We start from the raw sequence: 23,446 nt of genomic DNA on the forward strand, positions 1-23,446 counted from the left end.
AATAAATTTATGTGCGGATTTCTATCAGTGTACTAACCTATCATACGCCCATATTTTAAAAGCATCGTACCTTCGCCTATTGACCATTGTATGAAATGCCTTAACCTCACAAATTTGACAAGTGCTGGTACTTTTGTTTACAGTTTGGACTTAACAAATTTGAATTCCATTGAAATAAGCTTAGTGCTAATAATTAATTACCAAGAAATTTAACCGCAAAACTAGTTACCGATTCAGAGAACACTAGAAGTAATTGATAAATAATTAGTTCACTAATTAGCTCTTTCATATACATTTTCGCACAGTAGGGAATAGCACAATTTAATTGTAAGGCGCTCATGAGAACATTTGTACTTCTAAAAACATGATTCCCAATATATTTTAAAGGCTTAATTTTGAGAATACGAATAATCTCTAAGTTCAAAATGTAATCAACAGGACCACCACCTGTCACATTTAGAGCATGACGTCACTGTGCAGTGACCAATAATGATTTTATGTCTGGCTGAATATTTCGACATAGATTTTTCATTAGGGCTTAAATCGCAAATGTAAACAAACTGCGTTTTCGCTATTACGACATTATGCAACAAAAATACTACAAGATTGAGGTGAAAATTAGTTAAAATGGTTTTTAGTTCGATGTATAATTAAAGAAAACAAAACGGCGAAACATGCATTTTCTTCGAGATTTCGACTTAGGCCCTTCTTCTCATATGGAATATAAAGGCCAAACTTACATTTTTAGACAGAAGCGGGCGTACGGTCATTATTCACAAATAAAAGAATAAACGGCGATTCTGTTATATAAATGATAAGCAATATCTACTATGATCATGTCTACTCGATAGTTGTTGCACATAAACATTCGAATATTTCGATATTTTCATGAAATTTGAAGAAAAGATTCACGCGCCCTTTCTTTTACATTGGGTTTCTATGCGCTCATTTGCTGAGCCCTATTAAAAAGTATACTGTCAAGCTCGCCCATTTACCCAGCCCTACCCAGCAAGACAGAGTCAGTTTAGCCCATTTACCGCGCCCTTCTGAAAATTATGTACATGGTTTAGCCCTTCCGCAAATGGTGGTTGCTGAAGGGCGAAATCACGCACGATGTCTTTTTTTAACAACTTTATGCAAAAAAATTCAGCATCTCTGAAACTTCAGGATATAAAAGAATGGGCTTTCCCCTTTTATTTGAAACCAAAATCAAAATAATCCGTCGGGGGGTCTAGAGCAACTTTTTTTTTTTAAGTTTTTTTTCGTGAAAGCATAGATTTTACAATGGAACTAGTTCATATTTCAGCCCCTAGATGGTGTTTTAGACATTCGAACAACACTAAAAGTGAGAATCTGATAGATTATTTAATTGTCTACAACTTTGTTACCAACTAAAAACCGATTTGAAATTATCCCGAAAAGTAGTTTAATATTTTAACGAATTCTAAGTCTAAGTTAGTTTCACAGAAGACCTAGTGGTTTGTTAATTCACAAGCACTTTTTTATTTGCCAAATAGTTGTGTTTAGTTCAATAGTGAATTCAGCGGAATTTGAGAGCTTGGAAAGTCATCTTTTAGCTGAAAATTATAATTCCCTGATACAGGGCACGATTCATATTTTTGGGATGAGAAGTTTTAGATAAGTTTTGACCAACCTAGTATGATATTAATATTCTTTTTCATGATGGTAAGTAATTCCTCCCGCAGAAACAGCCTTTTCAATTATGTATGCCATCTTTTTCATTTTTTCGATTGTTCTCAGGGATGACTGATAACTATTCTTACATGAATCTCCTACTCTGTTAGCATCTTCGTATAAAATTGACTTGTCCTGAACTTCAACCTTTATATTTGAACAAACTCAATGAAACTTTTAACGCACCATTGCAATATTTCGCAGATTTCATTGCAACGCTTGGTTCAAAACGCTGATTATCCGTTTTCAAAATTAACTCAATGTGACAAACAGTGAACAAAAAACTTTGAGCTTTTGGATCAAGATAATTTTTTTTGGGATATATTCTAGGACTTTTAAGTATATAAGGTTATTGTTACACTCAAATCATATTTTGTTTTCAAAAGTAATACATATCGCATAATCTAGGATCAATTTAGTAACGATATATCGCATAATTGATAGGAAATGGCCGTAAAATCCAACTGCCACAATATGCTTTGCGGAGAAAATTTCACACTAGCCACTAATTTGGACAGTTACTACTGTGGTTTGCGTTAAACTAGAAACGGTGTGTCCCAACATTTCGTCTTGAACGAAATTATAATAGCGGACTTAAGCGATCATAACCTAAATTATACGATGTATGGTCCTTTCTAAAACACCCGTGTAACAGAACATAAATGTAAGCAAACCCTTGTAAGCAAGCAATACCTTCCGATGAATGGTAGTCCCTTCGAACTTATCGGGAAAGATTACAAACCAAAAGCACAACTAGTTTTCTGACTCTGTCAAACATCCTAATTTTCAGAAGTTCAATTAGAATTGTCAACGTAATGAATCCCGTCTAATATTTTTATGCCACTAAACCCAATTATTTTTTTTTGTAATATAATAAGTGCGAGAAAACATATTTCCAAATCACTAGGCCTCGTGTGAAACTATCTTAGATATAACTTTGTTAAAATCTTAAACAACTTTTCCGGATGATTTCAGATCAATTTTTAGTGGTCAACAAACTTGTAGACAATTAAATTTTCTATACAATTCTCACTTTTAGTGTTGTTCGAATGTATAAAGCACTATCTAGGGACAGAAATATGAACTATCTCCAATAGTAAAACTTATATTGTTACGAAAAAAACTTCAAAAAAAAGTTGCTCTGGACCCCCCGACGGATTATTTTGATCTTAGTTTCAAATGAAAGGGGAAAGCCCATTCTTTCATATTCCAAAGTTTCAGAGATGCTGAATTTGTTTGCATAAAATTGTTCTAATAAATACACCGTGCACGACTGGGATGCAAATTGGGCGTAAGCATTTTTTTAGTTTCTACCCACTAAAAGCACATAGAATTAAATTCTTTGTTATATTGTCATAAGGTTTAACGAAAAATGCTTCCGGAAAAACACGGTCATAAAGTAATTTATACCTACAATAAAAACTACATTTAGAAAACCTTCGCCGAATATTGAAACTGATTTTTCTCCATTTGAGTACATTGCGACTTAGGCCCTAATGAAAGATCTGTGTCGATTTTTCATAGTAAATCCAATTGGTCACTGCACAGTGACGTCATGCTCTAAATGTGACAGGTGGTGGTCCTGTTGATTACATTTTGAACTTAGAGATTATTCGTATTCTCAAAATTAAGCCTTTAAAATATATTGGGAATCATGTTTTTAGAAGTACAAATGTTCTCATGAGCGCCTTACAATTAAATTGTGCTATTCCCTACTGTGCGAAAATGTATATGAAAGATCTAATTAGTGAACTAATTATTTGTTTATCAATTACTTCTAGTGTTCTCTGAATCGGTAACTAGTTTTGCGGTTAAATCTCTTGGTAATTAATTATTAGCACTAAGCTTATTTCAATAAAATTCAAATTTGTGAAGTCCAAACTGTAAACAAAAGTACCAGCACTTGTCAAATTTGTGAGGTTAAGGCATTTCATACAATGGTCAATTGCCAAAATGTTGCCAGACGTATAACCTTTTGAACGAGTGCTTGTTTGTGATTTATTTATCAGCAGAACGAAAACTTGTCAGTTACATAAACTTTGTATCAAGTCAAGGATTTTGTTTGTCAAAAGCAGTGCAAAATCACAGTTTATAGAGAACAGTTGCGCAAAGAGTGAAGTCAAAAAAAAGCCTACCTATCGAGCACAATTGGAATACATCTCTGATACCTCTGCAGCAAAGTTGGATTCTAATTTTGCTCGATAGGTAGACTTTTTTCGGCTTCACTTTCTGCACACTCTTTGCGTACCTTTATACTAGGGCCTTTATGCAAAATGCCATCGCACGAGCTCGCCAAAGAAAACTGACCTACTTGACCCCACTCTACTTAGAAAAATTATCAATATGATGACAGTACTGATTTTGGAAGGCCCATTTTTTAATTTCAGCCTAATCATTACCAGCGAGAGAGATGAAAAAATACGCGTGACCAGATGTCCGGAAAGCCATAACATTGAAACATTTTGTCTTGGTCATACTGAATTTGTTTCTCACTTGGAATTCCTAGCCACATCCAACTGTTCATTATTACTTTCCTTGTCAGGAGATAAAACGTTACGCGTATGGGAGTATAAGACAGGAAAAGAACTGTTTCGAAAGGAACTAAAATTACCGGGTACTAAACTAACGACAAAACTGCTTCATGATGGAAGTACACTGGCAGTCGTACTTTGCTACAAACCAAATACATTAGCTGTGTACAGAATAATTATCAAGGATACTTTTAGGTGTGAATTTATTCAGAAGTTAAATACCGCGCCTAATATCGTTTTGTCGACAATCACATTCGACAACCATTTTAATTTGCTTGCACTTACTATAGAGGAAGATACTTCGATAGTGGCGTTGAAAATGTATGACTTTGATCAAGAAAAAAACATTTTCAACATAGATTATGTAGATTATCCGAGTGAGACTTTCGTTAGCTGTTTAAAAGATGAGCGATTGCCCTATGTTGATTCAGTTTCATTCCTGTTTAAAAAAAAATTTGATAACATCAAAGACTATCACGAACGCAAACGGAAGAGATGTGAGGAAAATAGCAAATAGATTTTTTTCAATATTCTATGATTCTTTCTATTCATTAGTGTTAAAAACTTTTATTGTTCATAATAAATTTACACAACGCAAAACATGTGTTGTTTAAACTGGTTTATAATCCAGCTTGCTTTCCAAACGTTTGTTGTCTGCTACTTTCCGAACAGCTTTCATAAAATCTTCCTGGATGACATACTCCCGCTCGGCGCGTATCGCGAATAGGCCAGCTTCTGTACAAACGTTTCGCAAGTCAGCTCCATTGAAATTATCGGAAAGTTTTACTACAGCCTCATAGTCAATATCGCCGTGCTTGGCTATAGGCCCAGCGTGAATTTTCAATATCTCCAACCTTTAGAAGTAAAATGTAAAAATAATAGCATTACACAAATACATGTAGACAAACCTGGCTTGTTCATTTGGCAGTGGAATTTCAATTTTTCTATCCAAACGACCAGGACGCAATAGAGCAGGATCCAAAGTATCTGGCCGATTGGTGGCCATAATCATCTTGACCTGACCAAGAGAGTCAAATCCATCCATCTGATTAAGAAGTTCCATTAACGTGCGTTGGATCTCACGGTCGGCTGAAGTTCCCTCGGAGAAACGTCTTCCTCCGATGGCATCAATCTCGTCCATAAAAATGATGCATGGTTGATGATCACGAGCATAGTTGAACATTTCTCTAATTAAACGAGCTGATTCTCCGATGTACTTGTCTACAATTGCCGACGACACCACTTTGAGAAAGTTTGCATCTAATTGCGAAGCTACTGCACGAGCCAGAAGTGTTTTTCCCGTTCCAGGTGGACCATAAAGCAAACATCCTTTTGGAGGAGTGATCCCTACACGCAGAAACAGTTCAGGATTAAGTAACGGAAGCTCGATAACTTCCCGCAGTTCGCGAATCTGCTCCGACAGACCACCGATAGCAGAGTAAGTTACCTCGCCCGGGTCCTCGTGCGACATGTTATAAACGAGAGGGTCTACCTCACGAGGCAAATATCGCATAATTGTCAAAGTAGTCATGTCTAACGCCACTCTTGTTCCAGATTTTAGCTTAGATTTATCCAGCTGACGACGACATCCGACAACGTAGCGGGGGCCATTAGTGGCTTTCACGATGAATTTGTCTTCTGTCAATTGCTTCAACACCTCACCCACAATCTGACCAACGCTTTGAAGTGCCTTTAAGTCGTTTTCAGATTTATCAAACTGTTTTGTTAATTCTTTCAAAGATTCTCTTACTAAAATAAAGGAAAAGTAAAGTCAATCGAATACAATTGCAATGCATGACAAGACATTTTTATGTATAACCTCCATCTTGGAAGTCACAGCCTTAATACTTACGTTCTTTCAGTCTGGACTCCACTTCTTTGTGTTCCAACAACTTCTTACGGTAATCTTGTAAAGCCTTGTCACGGGCTGGTTCTAAAGCCGAGGTCATTTTCTATTTATTTTCAAGAATCGAATAATACACTTCTGCTTTCGCTTAAGCCAAGAAGAGCACCACGTCGACCAAAGACGATATAATTGTTTTAAATATTAAGACACACGGAGAAAAAATACACGACGAAAAACTACACGCAGAAAAAATCAGTAAAATAAATAAATTTGGTTAAAACCTACACTGAGCAAAAAGCATCTGAGAATTTCATAAGTCTCGGCATATGAACCAACCTTCTGACGATGTCATTGAACGCTTTAGAATGTCATAGGCAGGCTTATGAATTCATTTATCTTTATTCATGCACTCCATAGACGTACAAATAATGTATTTCATAAAATAGTCCTATGACTTCGCTCCTTTAAGAATTTCATAAGTTTTTCTCATGAAACCCATAAGAGATCTGTTATTGATTCTATAAAATTGTATTTTGTTTTTCATAAACGTCACTTTTGTGAAAAGTTCATAATTGTTTCTTATGAATTCAGTACTGGCCTGGACGGCCAACCAGGAGTTAATAGTTTCAGCACTTTTTGATTACCGCTGTTTGAAACAAAAGAAGTGAGATTTTCAGTCAAATTGCAACAAAATTTTAAATTGTTTTTATGTTATTGAATACATTACTGTGAGCATTAAATCTGTTTACATGGTTATGATTTTTACAGAAGATATCCGATTATTTGAAATGAAATAAGTTGTGCATATAATTAGTGTCTGACGCATATTTTATAATTATCAAAATCATTTGAGAAGTAACAATCATTATCATTCAGTTGCCAAGTCCAGTTTCCCAGTTGTCTAAGCCCAGCTTCCCAAAAAATATTGACGAAGCGTTGCTCATTATGTACAAATTTTAATATTTAATGAGAGTTTTCTCTTCAATCTTCTGAAGGGATCTATACTTGGCGGTTAATTTGTCCCGAATTGAGTTCCACAAGATGACCACACGAATGAACTCATGAGGAATGACGTTCATGTTTGACAATTCTCAGCAGTGTTGGGAAAAAATCAAAATATCAATGTTCACAAAAGAATCTTTTCATCGCCGATTTTCTAATAAAAAGTTCACTGATATAAAATATCGCTAGGGAAAAAATCGTCAGTGAATTTCAAGAGTGCCGATATTTGGGAACATTATTTGGCTCAAGCAAATATCGGAAGAAGAAAGAATCGCTTGCGAACTTTTGCATCGGCAAAAATATAGAAAAAAGTTCGCCTTATGAAAACATCTTGCACAATCTTCGAACAATTGATTCCCGAGGGATTTCCAAAAACCTGTAGATTAATATAATACAAAAAACCTTTCCCTTTCATTATTGCGGCGACAGCTCAATGGGATAAAGCGTCAGTCTACTTTTAGTCTCGACGAAGCTTTCTTCAGAAGTCGGCGTGTAAAAAAAACTTACCAATCGACAGAATTAAAATGGGAAAGAGAAAAGATTTCTTTCTCCGCCCTAATATTTTATGCATCGCTAGATCTAAAATATCCACAAACTGTATGGTGCTTGAGTGGTATGTTGGCAAAATATATATGGAAAAAAACAAATTCTGGTGGTGGTGACCGTTCTTAACAACCTGTTGTTTGTATGGTCCAGTGAGGAAGTTCATATACAATTATATTTTCCATATGATGTGCACATCACTAAAAGCGTTTTTCGCTACCGAATGTCTCTTTTGCGATTTTGTTTTTGGTGAACATTCTTTCAAGAGTTTCACTGAGGCAGAAGTTCGCGTGCGAACTTCGATTCAAAGAACCATTGAATATTTGTCTCAAGAATGATACACTCGGATGCGATGTTTGGTTTCACAGATTTTTGTTTGGAAATGTTCTGGGAAAGATTAATTCGCGAATGAACCTGGAATGAACTTTCATTGATAATAATTTTCCCAACACTGATTCTCAGTGATTTGTTTAATTTGTCAGTTGCGTGAGTTGGAGTGCAACGGGTGCCCATCTGTTACATTCAAACTCACGTAACTCCCATGTAAACAAACCACCGAGAATTGTTAAACGAAGTTCATCCGGCTCATTCTGTGGGGTTATGTCGGTTGGTGTAAAACCTAATATCCTCTCAAGGTTGATTTTTACTGTTGATTTTTTGTCTACTAAAAATGCTCTAGAAATGTCAGCCATGTTCTTTTTTTATATAAATGCACAATAATATCCATAAATAAAAAACTTATGGCATTCATTCGAACATTGTAATGAATTTCATAAGACTGTTCTATGGAAATCGTTATTTCTACCACAGAGAACAGACGTCCATCTTCAGCATTCAACTTGTGTAAAATCTCTAACGGTTTCGAAGGTAGTTTGGATATCTAAACCAGGTGCGCTACTGTCGTCATGTTTTTTTGTGGCTGAGTGCGACAGAATTGACAGCGGTTATTCCTCTACCCAGTCAAACTTGTCCGGAACCGATTCGGACTTCCAGCATGAATTCCAGCTCAAATGCGTCAACCGATAGAGTCGGAATCGGTTGTTTTCTTTGAGCTAGATTTCATGCAGAATCCATCCAGGATTTCGAACCGGTTCCGGAATCGATTTGACGGATATTTGGGATAGGTTGGTGTGGCGGCGCTAGTGTTTTTAGTATATTAATTCAAATGTTTACACACGTTTTTTAAATATTTTTGTTCTATCATGGATGTCTGTTCTCTGTGTTTCTACTATGTTTTCTACTTATAAATGTCAGCAATTTTCATAAATGGGCACCTATGGCGTTCATTCGGACATTTTCATAAATTTCATAAGACTGTGTTATGAAAATAATAAGAGATGGATTTGGAAAATTTCCCCTCCAAATCATAAGACAGATTTATAAAATCCATTTAAAATCCTTATGTCTGAAAGTCATAAGACGTTTTTATGGAAATTCAATGTAAATTTTGCTCGGTGTAAGAGAAGAGAACTGGAATCAACACAGCGGGAAAAAAGGTCAGCAGGAAAAACGATCTCTGGCTCAGCCTACATGTCAAAAATTAAACTACAAAGCCACACCTTTTCCCGCTAACTTCACACATTCTAGCAGGAAAAAGTAATATATGTCCCGCCTTTTCGTGCTAACTTCACACAATCTAGCAAGGAAAACAACAGTATGGCCCGCCTTTACCTGCTAACTTCACACAATCTAGCAAGGTAAACAAACATAAGAGCCCGCCTTTTCCTGCTAAGTTTACAGAATCTAGCCAGAAAAATAAAAAAATTGAGCAGCCTATTCCTGCTATCTTCCACAACTTGGTAGAAAAAATTGAAAAAAATATCGCAAATTTTCCTAATTTTGTATTTTCAAGAGTACCTAAATGTATACCGCTGGTTACATACTTTCATTTTTCGCGCAGATGAACGGCTATGCAATCCATCAAATTAGCGGCAGAGAAAATTTAATTTAGTTGTTATGGGGCAAACAAAAAAGATAAATTGGAGACATTTAACAATACGACGGATTGATTTTTGGAATAAACGTAGTTCAAGATAATCAAACCGGTGTTAAAGAAAACGAAAGAGTCGAACACAACCTGATCAAATGGGTCGTTATACCAAAAGGCATCGATTGAATTGAAAAATATATGCATAATATAGAAATTTTGGCGTTTTATTTTTGCAAATATTCTGGGTCCATATGGAAGAGTTAATCAGCGATTTTTGTTATAACTAGTTTCTTTTTCCCTCTCGTAAGGCTTTTTCCTACAGCTCAATTGGCTACATGTTCAAGGTGGTAAAATCATGAAGCACTTCAGCACCAATGTCTTCCTCATTGGAGTCCAACCTATCACTGACATTCACATTCAAACTTGATTGATTCATAATACTTCTTTAGCAGCTTTCTAGTTCCCTTTTGAGCGTTCCACGGATCATAGAGTTCCGTAATTTGGATTGCTAGACGGATACTTGTATTTTCATAAACCTCATTAGAGTACAGTTCGAACGCAGACCCTATCATCCAATGCAGCGACCAAAACAGGCGTCGACTTTTCACGGACAGTCTGGCTTACTGTCAGCAATCATTGCATTACGGCACACAGTGGGACAGAATAAAAAAAAGCCGGACATTCATATTTGGGACGAAACTATTGGTTAAGACACTTTGATGTCTTCGGAAAGAGTTCTTTATTTTTTAATTAGTTTAATATAATGTTGGGAAATTTTGATTTAAGGGGGTATATACGCAGTTTAATATAACATTATATTCAACTACTCCAGAAGGATTCGAAGCGATTTTCTTTGGAATGAGGGCTTTTGAGAGGTCTCGTGCTCGATTGGAGTGACACTTACTGATAAATAATAAGAATAAGATAGAGATGGCGAGTCTTTATCCAGAGGGATTCAGCATCTTTAATGACCACCCGAATAGAAATGTACAGTAACAAAACTATGAATTTCGCTGTGACAGTACAGTAATTTTACAATAATTTACAGTGAATTCTAGTGTTATGCTACAATACAAAAACAATAAACTTTGATGTTTCTACAGTAAATTTCAATGTAAAATCGACTTTTACAGTATAAAAGGGGGGTGGTTATGTATCTTAACATTAAAAAAATCGATTTTTTCCATACATTTTTCTCACGTAAACAGTAAAATTTAATGTGAATTTACTGTATCGGTTTTTTGTTGAACAATAAAATTGATTGTTACTTGAAATTTGATTGTAAATCTATTGCGAGAACTCTGCGTCAAACAATTGTGAAACAGTAATAACTATAATATTTATTGTTTTATGATTGTTTGTAGGGTAAATACCATTGTAAAATTCTACTCGGGCATAATCACAATAGGTTTGTTCCAGTACACGGAAGTCACTCCGGAGTAAACAGGAGCAAAAAATCTTTGCTCCTTTTTACTCCGGTTTTCCACCAGAAGAAAAAAGAGAAGAAGAGAGTACAGGAACGATTTTCTCCGGAGTACTTCCAGTTTCTCCTGGTACTGGAACAGACCTAATACCTTTCCCATATACATCCAAAGACAACATGTTATGTGACGTCATGCTCGATTGGCTCCGGTATTTGACATGTTCAATGGGTGTCTCCGCCTAACTATGAATATAGTAACTATAGTGACGCGGACCTTTCACCGTTTTCACTCAAGACGGGTTCTTTCTCTTTCAACAAAATAAGTATTTCCTCGTCAATGATTGATTCTCAAAGTCTGCTGGATTATTTTGGATAACGATTCACCAAGTATAAACTTACCAGTGAGTATTGAATTTTCGTTTATTATCAGCTTGCACACAGATGATAATTTCTTGCAGCTCAAACGAAGCAGGAATGTATGGCTTCGTCTAGCTTATTCGGTAACATGATGTCGCTGGCTGGTTCGTAACAGGCAATGTAGATTGGTTTCAAGTATAATCCGAATAATTATGATCTGAAGACCCTTCCGTTATTGTCTTTTCTTGGAGGCGGGTATCAAGAATGGCTGGATGGGCGCCATAGAAAAATAATGAGGATGACATGTACTTTTCCCTCTGTAAGTGATTTTGCTATTTAAATATTGTAAATTTATCAAATAACCTTACTAATAGTGATATTGCGCTCCAGAAATTAATGTTGCAAAGCTAGTGTTATGCGACTTATCTTGCTTTTGTTGAATTGAAATAATCTTATGCCGGGCCATGTGCAAGAGGCATTAGCACAACCTCCTAAGCAGTCTAATGTCGTTTTTCATTGAAAAACGCCGAGGCAGTGTATTGCACTGGTTTTGCACTTTCTAGCAGAAGTGGGAACACGTCTAGTGGCCTGCTCTTCTGCTTGAAAATGCAACACCAGTGCAATCCACCGCCCCGAGGTTTTTCAATCAAAACCCCCATAAGGATTTCCCGAACGAGATAGTCGCAAAACAGAAATGCGTATCTCGGACTAGGAGCCACGTTAGCTTAACTATTTAGAGTAAAATTAGTAAGTTTGCAAAGATCCAAGGCAATTTTAACTTTTTGTCTCTTGCAAATCTAAACACTAAAATAGCAAAATTTAAGGGCATGTTATCATATTATAAAACTTGGCAGTTTGATAATATGATAACGGTTCTCATATTGTCAGCTTGTGAAAAATAGAGTAGACGAGCCCTTATTCATCTCATTAGTCAGGATGTCACACTATTTCGTTGATAACTCGACTTAGAGCGAAAGGATTGCGCTCAAATAGGTATCATAATATTTGCTTCGTTTCTAAGAAGCAGTACAGCAATGCCTGGAAAATGTAAAATTCTCACGCTTGAGCGAAGCGAAAAGTTGACTACAACGTACCCTTATTCATTTCACCATTTGAGCTAATGCGTTGAATAGAGATAGCAGATACTGCTCTAACTAATGTGTTCAAATGGGTGGGATGAATAGAGGTGCTAAGATGAATTAGGGAGCAGTAACCCTAATCAAGGCACAGGACGAAACGATTCCTACTAAAGAAGCGCCTTGTTCAACGTACACGTCGTGTTGATTGACTGTTCAGTAGGGTTTTTAATGGAAAGATGAGAATGTTATTCCCACACCGTGAATAATTTCGACATGCACACTGAATTTGAATTACTGTGAACAGTAAAATTTTGCTGGGGTTTTGAACAGCAAACCGTTCGGTAATCAATCCAGTAAAACAATTCGGTTACCGAATTCTCCGCAATCCGTTCTCTCCAAACGTCAAAAAATACTGGTCAGTCAGCAGTTTCCTCTGAAAATGGCGACTTGACAGATGATTTACTGTACCTGTTTTGTAAGTTTTTGACAAGGTTCGGTAATGTTGGAACAATTTTGCCGAACAATCAGTCAATATTTTACTGGATAATGTTTATGTGCCGAAAAAACAGAAGTGCTGATAAATTCAGTGAAAAATATTGCGGGTTTCAGCAAAATATTCAAAAAATTACTGAAAATCGCAAAAAATGAAAACTTTATCGCAATGTTTTTAACCAATTTGCTGATAGCTCCGTAAAAACATCACTTTACTGTTCAAGTCGTCAAAAAAAATTACTGAACAGTTTTTGGCTGGTTTAGTGTGTGAGAAATCTATCTGAACACATATTGGCGATTTCGGCGCATGTGTAGCTCGTACGTAAACACTTCACATCACATTCGGGATATATCACGGCTCACATACTTGGGGTTTCCGATGTCATGTTCCGTCTCTCGTCTCGTCGTCTGGGTTTCATACCGCACAGAATACACTCTGTTGTCGAATTCTTCCGCAATTGGATCATAAAATATGTGTGCAGACGAGGCGACGGCGCACACGGCACAAAAAATTATGGCTTCCCACGAACTTTTGATGTTGCCTAGTGCGACTAGATAGAACAAAATCTGTAGTGTTGCGGCTAGCTTTGCAAGGAAACACCGCTTTGACAGCCCTGTTATATAGCGACTTTAAAGGTGTAAAAATTTTATTGTCGAATTCACAAATGTGGGTTGAAGATATTTTAATTATATATGCACTAATATTTCATTGATCTTTCGGCTTTTTTCGCTAATCCGCTAACATTTAAATGACGTAGAAACTATAGTACTAGAGAGACGCAAACGGGTCCGAACTGGTTTTTTTGTTTCGTTTTGATCCCTTGGATCCGATTGAAGACTGGTTCGTTAGCCTCCAGGAATGGTGGTTCTTCCCTTATCGCATTTTGGTATTCGTTTTGTTGTTTCTGAACCTTGGCTAGTTTAAGCGTCGTTTCGTCGTATAATGTGTCCCGTAATTCTATTAGAGCATTGATGTTTAAAGGTCTTTCTTGTCCGTTTTTGATACCATAGAACACTTCGCGGGGTTTAAGATTTGTCGCCGTGTGTATGCTATTGTTATATAGCGTACATGATACTAAGAATATTTCTTTGTTAGGAACGGCTTCGAATGTGTGTTGGGTTGATCTAAATATTTCGCTTAGGGTCGAATGGAACCTCTCGACGATCACAAATTTTCGTTTTCATTTTGGGAAAGAAGAAGCTTCTTGCGATTTCTGCTTTGTTCTCTTGAATTCCTCTGCGGGATACTTCATGAGTTTCTTCTATAATGTGATCTTGGTCTTCGACAGTTTTCAAATCAAATAAGATTGTTTGAGCGATTCTTACTTTGAAGGTTTTTCATCTGCTGAAGTAGTTTTTATAGAGTAGTCTATAGAGTTGAGATAAGTCGCTTGGGACAATAAATACAATTTACCTGGCCAGGGTTCATAGGTTCGCGGAAAATGCGGATTACGGCTGAGACTCCAAATATTGGTTTCGTTACTGTTCTCCTGTACATTCTAGGAAAAACTTCTAATTCTTCGGAGTCACGTTGTCCTACTTTTAGTATTATCTGGTTATGGAAGACGTTCAACGGTAGCTGTGCACGGGATAAACTCCGAATCATCAGTGTCCGCTGAGCCGTCTATCTTCATTCGTGGTAATTTTGACATTAAAAATGTCTTACTCCACTATCTGGGGCTAGGTGTCATTCTAAAATCTAAACTATCTCCCATGTAACGAAACTATGTAAGGTTTGCACGCTTATAACTCCGATATTACTAGATGGATTTTAATCATTCATACACCAATCGATTCAGAAACACCTAACTTAAATATTGGTAATAATTTAATATCTCCCCAATAAAAGTAGACTTTTGGAAATTGGTAAAATTAAAAAGTTCACAAAAAACGGGAAAAATACCATTCGTGAGGTAGATTTCTCAGATACAGCCGTCAAAAGAGGGCAGCTTAGTTGCTCAATGAAACACGAAAAGTCATAAATAGAAGCAACGCATGTCCGTTTAAATCAGTTGTTGCTCTTATCCCACACGAGCAACGTCGTCTCCGGGCGATGCAATAAGCGCTAACGATTTTCGGTAACGTTGGCATTTGCACACACTCGCACCTAAGTGACTAAACCATATACGGTTAGTTTATAAATAGAGGTGACGCGTACCCGTTTGAATCAGTTTTTGTTCTTATGTCGAACGGGTAAGATCATGGCTGCAGCGTCTGGGCACTACAATAAGCGGTAGACGCTATGCATTTTCGGCAGCGGCGGCCGTGTGCGGATTTGTCGGGTACCAGCATGGTGTCACAGAATGATTTGCAAAGTGAGTGGGCGGGGTGGTTTGGATTTAATTCAATACGGTGTGTGCTGCTTAAGAGTGTTGCGTTTGAAAAAAATATATTTATTTTTATGCATGCGTGTGCGTTGTAACTTGTTAATCCATGTTTACGGCGCTTTGTAGCTGCGTAGGGTAAAGAGCCAATTGGTTTTCATGTTTCATATTTCGGTTATATGTTTTTTATCAGTAAGGCATCTGACAACGTGCTTCTGTAGTTATTGCACTGTTCAGCAGCGTAATATTTTATATAGGAGAGTACACTCAGGTTTTTTACGCGGATTTTGAAATTTACGCGGTTTTCATTAACGCGTTTTTTTAAATTTACGCGGTTTTTATTTACACGGCCTGTATCCCCTGCGTGAAAAATCTGAGTGTAATTGCATCGGAAACAATCACATTCCCAGCAGAACTTTTTGTTTTCTAATTTCAAACACTTTTGTTTCGTACTGCACACAACGGAAAATTTTAAAACAGAACTTACCGTCCCAGCAGCAGTTGAAGCGGGTGTTCTTTTTCGATTCAAATTCAAGCCATGTCTTAAGCGTTACTGGACTTAAAATTGTTTTCCCAGTTTAACCAGTCAGTCTGTCCTACCCTATGTATTTAAAACACAGTTCTAATTGCGTTTTAAGGTATACAACAAATACGGTTGGGTATACTAATTTAAATTTTAAAATAAATCTGTTTTAAATTATGAAACAAACCGCTGTACTGAAGATATAATTATGTCAGTCCTATTACCACATAAAACACCTATATAACATAAAACGCTGCAGAATTGGTTTAATAATACAATGTTTACACTACAGAGTTATAACACGTTTTAATAATTAGCAACAAGAAAAATGTCACCAAGATAGCATAAAACCCCGTTTTAACTGGTAGTGCGAACGTTGCATAACAATGTAATTTATCAAATAATTTCATTTTTCCACCACTAATCGATCAAGAAATACTTACACTTAAGATTGTTTACTTAAGTTCATTAGTACATTATTGAAAATTTAAATGGAAAATGAAATTTCATATTTTATGGAGAATCTGTATATTTCCGTTGGCGGGCGTGGGTTTCCTCATCACAGCTCTCAATATGGAACTTTTCTTTTGAATATATTTTCTGGACAGACCAGCCTATTTTTACTAGATGGATCAGCCAAATAATGCCAATCACCTAGTGAGATACTTGATTAATTAATAGATTACCGTTAAAAGACCTTCAATAAATTATGTTTTAATGGGGAGGGTATATAGCAAATTGTAACATATGAAAACAGGCGAGTGAACAAGAACGTGTGTCGATATGTGTGATAGATAAAAAAGCTATATTTTTAATGTCACCGCGGTCGTGTCCTGTACACAACCCTTTAATTTTTTTGTTGAATTTTTGACAACACTTCAGCGACGACATTCTGTTTGCCGGGGCGATATTTTATGTCGAAGTCGTATTCAGTCAGTTGAAGATGCCATTTGGCGAGCTTTGAATTAGATGTTTTCAGATTCAAAGCATACGTTAAAGGTTGGTGGTCTGTATATAGAGTAAACTTCCTTCCAAATAAGTATGGTTTGAAGTATTGAGTTGCCCAAATAATCGCCAACAATTCCTTTTCTATCGCGGAGTATCCTTTTGGTTTTGTCAGAGTCCTAGATGCGAAAGCAACAGGCTTGTCCCTCCCAATGGGGCCTTGGAAGTGCACTGCTTCTAGATCAAAGTTACTTGCATCGGTCTACGTAGACTTTTATTTTTTGTTATTCTCGTATTACTAATTATAAATGAGATTTAAAGAGAGTTGTATTCAAAGTATCGGTCAGTTAGGATTAAGTGGATAAATTTTCTTATTTTTTATTTATTGACACCGGTGGTAAAAAGCAGTAGTGTAATTAAAATTCTACAACAAAGAGTTTACTCGAGTTAATCAGTCTCTCTTGCAATCATTTACACTGATTTCAAAATAATTAAACACCCGTTACATTTTACGTCTTGACCCTATGCAACTCCGTGCAGACCGGTTCTATTATATTTATCTTCGAAAATATGCGGAGTTTGATACTTTACGATAACATTCTCAGGTGATATGGGTATTTATTACATAAGAAAAATAAATATATTTTTGGGAAGATTTAAATAGCTTCGTTCCCTTAATCACATAAGGCAATTTATATTGTCTTATTATCTTAGAAATATTGAAATTTGTTCACGAAAATTGAAATTTGTGTGCATGTTTAGTTTATTATTTTAGTCTAGATGATAGTACATACATACAGTTTTATTTTGTAATTGTTTCTCATAATTTAACAATTTTGAATGCACTAATAAGGCTCAAAAAGTGTTTATCAATTCTGCATTGTTGGTGTAGGTAGCACTTCGGTCAAAATTTGAACTAGTTATAGCAATATATCTTTATACATATACTTGAGTTACTAATCTCGAAAAGAAGTATTCCGCTACACAAACGTTGGAAAGCACCTTGAATTGGTATTAATTGATTTAATCAATCATAGACAAAAACCAATGTAAAAACCTTTCTTTAATATTTAAAAAGCTTCAAATAAATTTGAACACTAATTTTTAATTGAACATTATAATGTGCTTCTTGCTAGTTTCACATTTCCCGCGAATAAAAAAAATTAAAAGTCTACGTAGACTTTTGGCGTGGGGGGGGGGTTGGTAAAAGTCTACTAAGGTCTACTAGGGGGGAGGGGGGGGGGGGGGGTTAAAAGTTCTCAAATTTCGGTCTACGTGGTTTATGAACGGTCGCTTAGTGGTTTTGTGATTTTGGCGAAATCGCGAACGAATCGCCTGTAATACTTTAGTATTCCTAGAAAGCTTTTTAATTCATTCTGGTTTCTAGGAATTTTGAAAACAATTTTTAGATTTTTTTGCTATTAGCAGTCAAAGTTGACATTGGAGGTAGCCCCAGTACTAGCTGGCGTCCAAAAGGGGCTAAGGCCGCTTACAGAGTGGCGGCGAGAAGCTGAGCCAGGGCTGGTACTGACATTATGATGCGAGATGCGTGAAACCTGCTAACAGCGTATCAAATGGAGCATGTCAGAGTAAACGCAGGCAGTCGGCGCAGATCCGCTCGGCTTTCACTCTGACAACATTCCTTTAGTTTGCAGCAAACAAGTTTCTCGCATCCTACTGTCAGTACCAGCCTCCGCTCAGTTTCTCGCTGCCACTCTGTAAGCACCCTAACCCCACATTGAGTCTTATGTAAATTCAAGTTTTCTCGTTCGTTTTCCGAGGTTTTAAGAAAAGGTAGTCTATCGATTCGGAATCAGTAAATTTTATTTTGTAGCTCACATATCGGTGCACTCGATATGATTCAGCTAGATTGCATTGTACGTTGACGTTTCGGCCCAAACTGTCGTTCCTGAAGATTGGGGCCGCTCATATACTTGCTATGTACGGATATTTTCTATCTAATATATTTCTTGCACAAATGTATATTATTAAGCATATTTTCTCGAAAATTCCAGTGAAAGTCTCTCCATTGAAAGTTCACCGAGCAATAAAGGATTAAGAGAAAAATGGTACGTTGTGGTCGGAAAGTTAAAAAACGTGGAATGAATTATTATCTTTCGCTATCATACTACATACGAAGATATTCGTATAGTGCGTGTTCGACGCAAAATGCCGTTTTTGGAACGTTCTTAGTTTGTACTTCAATCTGTTACAAATCGGATGCGAGGTCTACTGTCGTGAAATCTGCCAAGTTTGTCTAGTATTTCAGTAATATTAGGCAACGGGTATTTGTCTGCTGGGGTCTTTTCGTTAAGTTTCATGTAGTCTACTATTAAGCGCCATTTCTACTCTTCCGAAGCATCAGGCTTCTTTGAAACAATCCAAGTTGACGAGCACCATGGTAGCGTGCTCGGACAGATGATTCCTTGCGCAAGCATTTTCGAGATTAGCTTTTGCACCGCTTGCTTGTGGCAGCTATCCGATAGCTTTTGGCGTGGACTGGGATTTCGTCATTTGTCTCTATGCTTGATCGCATTTGTAAACGTGAGATCATTATCGTCGAGATAGAAGACGTTTTGGTGCTTTGTTACGATTGAAAGAAGTTTATTTTTCTTCATAATTTAGATGAACGAGTCTGAGTTGGTCGCGTAGTTTTGGATTGGGAGGTAGCTCGTCTTTAGAAGGTGCGTTAGTTTTAAATATTTCAAAATTATTTATTTCCGCAAACACCACGCGTTTGGGACTAGTCCGTACTTCTATGTTACTGCGATTTTGTAACAGTACAAATGACTTGTTCGCATTTACCTTGTATCAACCCGGTAATACGACGATATCATCTGTCAGTGGGAGTGGGTCTTTTACGAAGTAATCTCCATCTTCTGCCGGTGTGGGTAGTTCTATTACGATTTCCTCGTTTGCGTTTAGCTTGATGGTTTGCGGTGCACAGTGTTGCAACACGACGTTTTCACGATCAAAATTCAATAACTCCTGAACCATTGGTTTTGGAGAATGGATTTTTTCGAAGAAGTTTCCAGATATAAATAGATAGAAGTGAAATAGAAAATTTATTTCCCCAAATAATTTAGCTAGAAGCTCGCTGTCTTCAGCAAAGTTCTAGAAAATATTATCGTGAAAAACTTTACTGAAGATACTAAAGCTCTATATATAGTAACAGTAGCGAGATATGTAGGTTTGCTTTGGATAAATCCCTTAAAACGGTTTTTCGAATATAACTTTTTACAATTACTTTTTATTATTAAAAGTATCTTCTACAAAGTTGTTGAAAGCGATAAAATACACATTTTTTTATTACAACGATGAATCTGTAGCTCTCGAAACAACAAAGTTATTGTAAATTTTAGAATATTTTTAGGTCAATTTACACCTTAAGCAACTTCTTTAATCGCAAAAATTCGTAGAAAGAACTCTTTTCTTTCGATTAAATATAAAAACCTTCGCCTGACGGAGACTGCTGGGTAGGTTACGTATAAAACCAATACTCCTGAAAGCATGGTGGATCGACTGAATTAAATAATTCTACACGATCATCCATAGATTTATATACCTACGTAACAGAATATCCAACGACACGACCTGAAACTTCATGAAATCTTTTGAATGAAAAGTGTCCGTGTTATTTACCGCCAGTTACCAATTCATTGAGTCGCCCCTCGATGCGACCAAAAAATAATTTCTTCAGCAACACTTCCTTGTTTGTTTAATTTTCTGTTGCTGTATAGCAACCATATTATGTTTACAACATTAACTCCGTAAAACTGGAAAAAAATTATTTCTTGGGGAAACAAATCCTCTGAACGAGCTACCACCCGATGAATCAGCGAGAATGCCCCGAATATAATTACGGACTCACACATGAGGCAAACGGTAAGTTCTGAATTTTGGCTATGTTTGGTTTTTGGTTTAATTTGGGTGCATTTTCAGGTTTACTTCGACGTAACTGGTTTAGATAAACGCGATAAAAGTTATTTCGCCAAGCTGGTGCTTACAGGGATACTAAATCAATGCAGGAAGCCGAAGACGATCTGCGATCACCTATTGATTTTGCCTTGTGGAAAAGCAGCACTATCTAGACATTCACAGTGATTCGCATCATGACACGAGTTGGTGCAGACAACGTTTGTATCATCTGCACTGACACGTTTTTAGCTACCGGTGAACTACCTCAACAGCTGCCGAGGTCAAAGAGTACTGATAGCAAAAATATCCGAACGTTGAAGCAGCTTGAAAAAGGAGCAGTTTCCGAAACGGTGCCTGTACACTATCTGTGGTGAAGCAATGCACTGCTACGAACTGACTGGTCTTGTGAACAAAGGTAAGCATCTAATACATCTCAATGACAACATATCGTCATTTTTTCGCCACATTACAGGATAATCTGAAGCAGCTTGGTACTCGGTTGCAGTACATTCAGAATTTCAACATAGCCGTTTATATGTTTCAGAACTAGCGAATCCCGAGTATCTACTGGTATGTCGCGCATACTGAAGCATAACGTTCTATATGAGCGTCAAGATCCGTAAGAGCGTGAAGAACTTTATTTGGGGAGTTTTCCGTATCATCAGGAAAAATAGAATATTGATAAGGAATAATAATATTTTCTCTTAAGTAACTAGTACCGTGATGTGATAAGCTTTATTAAACCTGAATTGAACCTTTAGTAATAGCTAAATTAATTAAATAATTAATTATAATAATTAATAGGTAAGTGGATAGATAAACCGCAGTTGTTGTTATAAGAATCTAACCAAAATATTTGATTATTTTGAACAATTTAATCGCTGATCCCTTCTAGAACCATACCAAAAATACAAATTCATTGATGCTGAAATGGCCAAGATGATCAAAAGTTCATCGAATCAAGCTGCGTAATTAATGAAGCCCCTTTCATCAATCTTCGTTCATACTCCTTGTCAATATCACCGTCAACCAGGAGCATCAGACGAAAGAAAATTGAACGGACAACGCCAATGCAGCTGTGTATAAAGGCCATCAAATGTAGTAATCACAACATGAAGGGTGGTTTCAGGTCGGGCTCTGAAAACGACTACGATTTCTTTTAATTTTTACTAGGTTAGTAAAAAATGTTATCCTAACTGATACTAATGGAATCACAGCTCTTGGGGCTGACCTTCAAAAGATTGAATTTGGAATAGCCAATAGAATTGCGTTGATCATCGCTGCCTTACCAACGACACGACCAGCCACTTGATGAAACAGTACGTTTTTGGCTCGTTTCATTCAAGTTAATGAAGTCGCGACAGTTCTTGTATTGTAGATAAATGGAGCTACTGAACAACCCAACGCGAGTGTTTTGCACTACAAACATAAAATAAATTTCCTGGAATAAGCGTTCGTTAACGTGCAAAGTATACAGTTTCGCAACAGCCGTCCAACAAGTACTCTCTTGGATGACTAAAATTCCATATAGCTTCGTCTTTTCCGTACTTTTTCATAATTCCTCTCAAACGCATAGCTGAGGCACAGAGAACAGACGTCCATCTTCAGCATTCAACTTGTGTAAAATCTCTAACGGTTTCGAAGGTAGTTTGGATATCTAAACCAGGTGCGCTACTGTCGTCATGTTTTTTTGTGGTTGAGTGCGACAGAATTGACAGCGGTTATTCCTCTACCCAGTCAAACTTGTCCGGAACCGATTCGGACTTCCAGCATGAATTCCAGCTCAAATGCGTCAACCGATAGTCGGAATCGGTTGTTTTCTTTGAGCTAGATTTCATGCAGAATCCATCCAGGATTTCGAACCGGTTCCGGAATCGATTTGACGGATAGTTGGGATAGGTTGGTGTGGCGGCGCTAGTGTTTTTAGTATATTAATTCAAATGTTTACACACGTTTTTTAAATATTTTTGTTCGATCATGGATGTCTGTTCTCTGTGGCTGAGGCATCACTGAGGATTCTGACACGTATAGCCATAGACCAGCATAAAAATGGCACCAAGAATTCAATTTGTCCCGGTTATCTCGGATTGAAAAAAGTTAAAACTCAACCTAAGTTGCTTCTTGTAAATTCCAATCAGGACTGAAGAGATTCTGGTTTAAAACCGTAGCAATGAATTCCATGAACTTCCTCAGGATCCCAGTTAAGTTCAGCCGGCTCGTTCTAGTTCGGCTCCATTGACACAACCGATTAGTTGAATCGATTGTATCACTGGAGCGGAAATACTAACTAGAACCAGCCAGAATTCCAGCTCATTTTCGGCTGAACTATATCAAGAAACAGGATAAATTATATTTTTATAATTTTAAATTATATTTTATATGTAGGGTGATGAGCCTATTTTGGCACCATTAGGGAGAGGGTCGCACTATTTTTTGAACAACTTTAAAAGAAGCCATATTATCTATAACCTTTCTCAGAATAAAGTATTAGTGTACTGTTTCTTAAACATCTATATAATCCTTATTTAGCAGAATTGCCTCAATTTTCAGCATAAATAAAAATAAACGTTCCATTCTGTGCATCTATTCCCACCTCAACGATCCAAATATCGCCTCATGGGTGTGCCAATTTCCACCTCATCGAAAAACAATCTAGTTGAAACACAATGCCTCATTCCATTTGCGTCGATTCTAACTAGGTATCCAGATCATGGACGCCAACGTGTGATTTGTAAAACGAATCATTCTACTTTTTTCAGCCGATCAAAACAAACGTAAACATCGCGCACATCAATGAAACTCATCAGCTGTTAGTAGAAGAGCGCCCAGAATTGCGCA

General features: G+C 36.8%; 2 protein-coding genes and 1 long non-coding RNA gene across 3 annotated transcripts in view; 2 read left to right on the forward strand and 1 right to left on the reverse strand.

The window, feature by feature from the left end:
* LOC131677996 (tRNA (guanine-N(7)-)-methyltransferase non-catalytic subunit wuho) overlaps positions 1-4,870 on the forward strand; it is a 62,357-nt gene extending 57,487 nt beyond the window's left edge. Inside the window, exon 2 of the mRNA XM_058958107.1 lies at positions 4,083-4,870. Within this exon, the coding sequence (XP_058814090.1) occupies positions 4,083-4,743 (661 nt within the window). The 3' untranslated portion in view covers positions 4,744-4,870. The remainder of the gene's footprint in view (positions 1-4,082) is intronic.
* Positions 4,778-6,270, reverse strand: LOC131677994 (26S proteasome regulatory subunit 10B). The gene is made up of 3 exons (XM_058958106.1): positions 6,079-6,270; positions 5,135-5,975; positions 4,778-5,080 (listed from the first exon to the last, which is right to left on the reverse strand). The coding sequence occupies exons 1-3, from the start codon at positions 6,173-6,175 to the stop codon at positions 4,837-4,839; spliced, it is 1,182 nt and encodes a 393-aa protein (XP_058814089.1). The 5' UTR covers positions 6,176-6,270; the 3' UTR covers positions 4,778-4,836.
* A 3,850-nt stretch (positions 6,271-10,120) lies between these two features.
* LOC131677997 (uncharacterized) lies at positions 10,121-23,211 on the forward strand. The gene is made up of 5 exons (XR_009303520.1): positions 10,121-11,371; positions 11,429-11,646; positions 20,431-20,575; positions 20,633-21,023; positions 21,081-23,211. It is a non-coding gene; the product is annotated as an uncharacterized LOC131677997 (long non-coding RNA).
* Positions 23,212-23,446: the final 235 nt, after the last annotated feature.

This window comes from Topomyia yanbarensis, chromosome 1 (assembly GCF_030247195.1).
Source record: "Topomyia yanbarensis strain Yona2022 chromosome 1, ASM3024719v1, whole genome shotgun sequence".
In the NCBI taxonomy this organism is placed as follows: Eukaryota; Metazoa; Arthropoda; class Insecta; order Diptera; family Culicidae; genus Topomyia; species Topomyia yanbarensis.